Raw genomic sequence first — 6311 nt, forward strand, 5'->3', positions numbered from 1 at the left:
TTTTAAACCATTATTTGAATGTCAAATAAAAATTTTAAATCTTCCGCTGTGTTTTGGACACGAGAAAATCGATTATCCAACAAGCGCACCGGGGTGAGACAGAAAAAATAATATAACTTTTGCCTCAACTATTTTTCTCTAGTTATTTGGTTCACTAATATTTATCTCGTGATTTCCCAAGACGTACAGATACTATATTAAACCAACAGTTTTTGTGTTTGTTCATGGTATCGTGATGCGATTATGGACCGTCTTCTTCAATTATGGATATGATCCGACTTGATCCTAGATTAGTATTCGAAAACAATAAGATGTAAATATTAAAAAGATTACAAAACTTTTACACTATAATTAAATTTAATATAGGGGGGAATTTAGAAATTTAAGTCATTTATAATGAAAAATATTTGCCAAAAAACATTTTGATTAAAAGAGCAAATTTTTTTTTAAAAAAAAAAAAAAGAGAAAAAGCAATGCACTATGCCGAACTAGGTGGATACAAAGGTTTCAAGTGTGAAAACGAAGAAAGAATTTCCAAAAGGGAGGAAAAGTCAGCTTCAAATTTTCTCTCTCTCCACAAATCGATCAAAGCATGTAGCTGTCGTGATCTCCGTCCTCGTTCATGGAAGAAGAACCGGCCGCCGCCGCCTGGTTCGACTGGGCGAGGCCGCCTCCACTCCCATCTTGCCGGCTATTCACTGAACTCAGGAACACGTGCTGCTGCTGCTGTAACTGATTCGGGTACTGTACGTAAAACCCTCCTGCCGGCGTGCCGCCGCCGCCGCCGTGGAGCTGAGGGCTGGTGGCGGGTCCGCCGGTGAAGTGCTGGACCATGGCCCTGAAGTTGGTGATGTCTGTGTTGAGTAGGGTGGTGGGAGTCTGCCGGGAGGCCCTGGATCTCCGCCGTATGGGCTTCGAGATACGGCCCTGGTCGGGGATCAGGGTGTTGTTTCTTGAAGTGGATGTGGCGGAAGAGTAGGTGCCCGCCGCCGTGGCGGTGTTGGTTGGCGGGGTTTGGACTTGGGTGGCGGTGAAGTTGTTCTGGTAGAGTTGCCTCCAATCGCTATAGTTGGACATGGTTTCACCAATAGCCATATATGGGCAGAAGAGGAGGAAGAGCCATTGGAGTGAAATATTTATTTATAGAGTTCAATTTTTTGGTTGCTATTTCGTAGAAATATCCAATTATTTCTTATTTTTCATGTGCAAAAATGTTATAAAAAGTGTCTTTATATATTGGAATTTAAGTATAAAACTCATGTCCTAACTATTCCCTATTAATTAACAGTTAGATATTGAAGTATTCCTAGTATTTCATTAATGATTTTATGTGAAACTCAAAATATGTTTAACAAATTACCACCTTTGTAAAAAACACATAAAAAAATTAATAGCATGGTATACCTAACTGTCATTCGTCTTTCTCTCGATTCTGAACAAGTTCATAAACAACAAATCGAGGCAAGGATGTTCTTTTATCCCACTACAAAAAAAACGCAAAACGACAACAGATAACTGACAGAGTTGTTGAAAGTGCGTTCAACGAACCGTTGTCGTAGCTATCATATTGCGACGTTTTTTCCAAAATCGTCGCTAATTAGCGACAGTTTATGATATACTACAACATGTTTTGATTAAGTCGTCGCTCATTAGCGACGGTTTATACTTAATATGTCGCTAATTTTTTCAGTGAAATAAAATAAAAATTACTTTTATAATTTAATAAATCTACCCAAAAAAACTTACAATCTGACTAAGCTAACAATATTCATTATCTTAAATAACACTTAGAAATTTACCAAGAATTGAAGCGAAAAAACTTACCTTAAATCGAAACTAAAATCGTCTAAGGAAGAAAAATTTATTGTAGATGTGAAGCAGTGTGATGTGAAAGAAAATGGACCAAAAATGCAATATTTATAGACAATTTGTGACGTTATTTGGTAAAACTGTCGCTACTAGCGACGGTTGTTTATTAAATCATCGCTAAATATTCTCTAAAACCGTCGCTAACTAACAACCATTTTCGTTTCTCCAAAAAACACACTAATCAACAACGGTTAGCTAAAACCGTTGTTTTGCAAAAAAAATATGCTAATCAACAACGGTTAGCTAAAATCGTTGTTGTTTGTCTAAAAGACACGCTAATCCACAACGGTTTTAATAAAAAATCGTTGTCGCTTGTCCAAAAAACACGCTAATCCACAACGGTTTTTGTCGAAACCATTGTTAAAAGAAAAAACACAACGGTTTTAATAAAAAAAACCTTTGTCTTTTGAGTGTTGTTGAAGACATATTTTCTTGTAGTGTCCGCAAGACGAATTTGTCTGTATGAAGTGCTATACGTTGCAGACAATTGTCCCTAAAATAAAACGACTTCAAGTCGAGAGATTGCAGCACAACAAATTCTCGAAAGCAGCGAAAAAAATTACGTAGCAGCTTTCAAAAACGAAATGAAGTAATATGCAGCAAGATGGCAAGAAGAAGAAGAATTATGTATGAGAGGGATGATTATTTATTAATGATCACCGGATGCGTAAAAGAGACACGACTTTTTAGACCGGATGCGTAGTAGAGTCACAACTCTCTCTGAGTACTGAAGGGACACATTGTTTGGTGCAAACAACATCCTGGAGTAGACGCAACCTTTGAGAAAGGATGTACCCACTGTTTCGTGTGTCAAAAACAGTGGGAGGTGCGCTGGGGTGGTGCGCGCCTAGTTCTGTGCATGCTCTCCAATCCAGAGGGAGGTGCGCTGGGGGCGCACATTTTTCCGCACACCAACGCTAGTCTTTTTTTCACAAAATTTATTTTTCCAAATAAATTTGATCCAAAAAAATTAATATTTAAATACCGCACCGAACCACGCCGTGCCCCGCCACATCGGCGACGCGCGCATTTCACTGACACAGTGTAATGCCCGAGAATTAATTCCTGTAATCAGACGTTGATTAATTGATATGATTGAGATTATACGAAATTGAATGATGTAGCCGGGCCATTGCGAGACCAGATTGGGGCAAAGTATACTGATTACACGAGTGTTGGATAGAAGTAGTGGCGCCCGAGCGGTAGATGACGACCGCCCGAGCGCCAATGTTCAACAACAACAAGTTCGGGCAGAGAAGGTGGCGCCCGGGCGGTAGTTTTTGACCGCCCGAGCGCCAAAGGTACATTTCGAAAGGCTTGGGCAGAAAGGGTCGCGCCCAAGCGGTAAATTATTACCGCCCGAGCGCCGACCAAGATGTAAGAAAAGATGCCACGTTTCTTTTACATGCAAGTTTGTATATATATGTATATATATACATGTACGATTCTTGCTTCAGAGGTAAGAAAGAAAAGAGAATTTCATCCGAAAATCCTTACGCCTTTTGTGAGGAATCCGGCCGTCAGATTTTGAATCTGACTTCAGTACTGTGTTCCTATCAACGCAGGCTACAACTGGACGTAAGTTTTGTTACGTTTAGACATGATTTGAATTTATGATATTGTCAGAATTGAATATGATTCAGATATGATGTTTCTACTACCGTAGACATTATAGAATTGAAGTCAGATTAAAGAACAGACTGTTCCTGTAATTGTTATGATTTTTGAAAGATATTGACTGAGATTTTATATCAGAATTGTGTTAATATTCAGAGTATGAATTATGTGGGCACAGATTATGAGTTCAGTATTATATTTGTGATGTTCAGATTGACGGGGTTATTCAGATTGTATTGTTATGCCGTCAAAACATCAGTTGAGTTAGATTGATCAGATTCAGATATGATTTCGATTAGATTGTGATATTATTGATATGACTCAGATTGTATCTTGTTCAGACATTGATCAGATTGTATACTGAATTGAGTATTGATCAGAACAGATTGTATATTGAGTTATTCACTGATACAACGTATTCAATATTGTCATTTCAGATTCGAGATGGACAGATTTGAATACAGGTCTTCGTCATCGTCAGACCGGGACGACAAAGGTATAATTCATGTGATATTCGGGAAGACATAACTCAAATAAGATCCTATTTGAGTTTCCCAATAAAATCACATACTAGATTATTGTTATATTTTGATATGAATATGCTTTGTCTATATGCTGATATGTTAATGCTTTGTTTATAGATTTATATGCATTGCATTTAAGATAGGAAAGTTTGACAGATCAGCCAGACTTCTAGACGTTCGGTGTATCGTTACATAGGAGCAGACACCGTCCTATTGTAGATTATTCGATACAGATCAGACCGAAGTCTAGGAATAAGACGTACCGTCACCTCGATGGGAGAGTAGGTGACAGATCGTCTTATTCACCCCGGGATCCCTAGAGTTATAGTGGAGTCGAGTCTAGACATGATTTGACTAGAACTGCATGCGTTTATAAATGTGGTTTCATAGACTATGAAACCCATGTTTATTGCTTTCAGTTATGATAGCATGCTTATATGATTGATTTAAATTGCATGTTTACCTGAATTAAGTGCATGCTTATTTTGATTCGATTTCATAGATTATGAAATCTATTATTTTTGAATATATTCATGAAAGCATGTTTTATGATTTAGATTGTTTATATACATGCTTACCATGTTTTATACTGGGATTTATTCTCACCGGAGTTATCCGGCTGTTGTCTTGTTTTGTATGTGTGCATGACAACAGGTGGGGCATGATCAGGGTCAAGAAGATGATGAGAGAAGACGAGTTAGCGTGGTGATTCCGGACTTATTTTAGATTTGGTTTTATTACTTGAACTTTAGTAATTGAACCTTAGATTAGTTGAAAGACTGCTGTATCTTTATACTGAAATGTAGTTTTATACAGATATGTATATTATGTAGATGCCATTACCTTCCGCACTGTTATTTTAAAAGGAAAAATTTTTAGACCCTGTTTACCTTAATTGATAATTAAATTCCAAAGATGATTAAGAAGATGATTAGCGTCCGAGTCCCTACACACAGACTATCAGCGTCTTCTTTTTCTAAAAACTTATGGTACCCCTAGGGCCCAAACCCTTAGCTCATCTTGGAGCTTATAAGGGAGACCAAGCTTATCTAATTTTTCATTGTGGGATAACTCTCACTCCCTTTTTCATCACCACTCTTCATTCTTCATTCATCCAACACTAACAATTTTTAAAATCGAGAATAAAACCCCTAACCAGAACGGTAAATATTTCTGATTTCTAATAACATTATGAGGAAATGTGTTTTATTTTTAATTTGACATAAAACTCAGATTAAATTTAATGTGTTTAACATATATTTTATTTTTGTCACATTTGACACCCAAGAGAACATCGTTGTCAAATAAACTTGTTCGATGGATTTAGTAGTTTTGGACAAAAAAATTGCCAAAAAATAATTAGTATACTAGATAAAAATCAGTGCAACATAATTAGTACCGGTGACATTGTTATTTAACTTATTTTACAACACTAAATAGCCTTAGAATAGTTGTTTCGAGCATTGAATAGTAAGCACTAAATAAGTTCAATATCATATGGTTAGTGAAACATGGAAGATAGATATTGATTCTGTTTTTTTTAATCATTATTAATATAATCTATATGTTTTTGTATTTCTAGCTATTAATTAAAGATAATTTATTTTTTTAATATATTTTATCCTATGCAATTTTATTATTCAGTCTTTTCATTAAAAAAAGAGTCCATTAATTTCTCTTGCTCTGGATTAGATTTTGGAGTTTTGAATTGACTTAAATTGACTCATTTTTCAAAAAATAAGGATAATTTTATTTTTCAATCGAATGGTTATCAACCAAATGATCTGCACACACCCTATCAAGTAATTTAAAAATATTACATTCGCATTTCATATTTTGGTCAAATAATGTTGGCCCCAGTGAGAAAATTTCCCTCCCATTAAATTATTTTTTTTTTTAAAAAAAACATATTTTATATATTTTTTTCATACTTATTTATTTAATATAAAATAATTAATTATATTCTCATGTTAACAAACTTTTAATGTACGATATATTCTGTCAAAATAATTGACATTTCCACTCAGTTATGGCCACGTGTCAGCATTTGATTGGGGTGATCTGAACCTGAAATTCCTAGAAATTTACATAAGCGCATATGAAAGCAATGACGTTCGGTGGATTCCAGTAACATCACAAAGACTTTTCCAAGGTCTTTCCCAACTTCAAATGGTTTTTTCAGACTATGGACTTGGTCTATATATATAATAATAAATAATCGTACTCAAAAAAACGAAAGTTTAAAAAATTTAATTTGACCGTCAAAATTTTTTTGGACGTCGTATGATTAAACTAAACATT

General features: G+C 35.6%; 1 protein-coding gene across 1 annotated transcript; it reads right to left on the reverse strand.

Annotated features, from left to right (window-relative positions):
* Positions 1-461: 461 nt before the first annotated feature.
* On the reverse strand, positions 462-1153 carry LOC140819545 (VQ motif-containing protein 22). The gene has a single exon (XM_073179680.1). The coding sequence runs from the start codon at positions 1093-1095 to the stop codon at positions 586-588; it is 510 nt and encodes a 169-aa protein (XP_073035781.1). The 5' UTR covers positions 1096-1153; the 3' UTR covers positions 462-585.
* Between the last annotated feature and the right edge of the window lie 5158 nt (positions 1154-6311).

The sequence above is a fragment of the Primulina eburnea genome, chromosome 18 (genome assembly GCF_022965805.1).
Source record: "Primulina eburnea isolate SZY01 chromosome 18, ASM2296580v1, whole genome shotgun sequence".
Classification (NCBI taxonomy): Eukaryota; Viridiplantae; Streptophyta; class Magnoliopsida; order Lamiales; family Gesneriaceae; genus Primulina; species Primulina eburnea.

What these genes read in the sequence shown, in the direction of transcription:
- LOC140819545 (XM_073179680.1), bottom strand. Translation starts at nt 1,095, where the DNA reads ATGGCTATTGGTGAAACCATGTCCAACTATAGCGATTGGAGGCAACTC.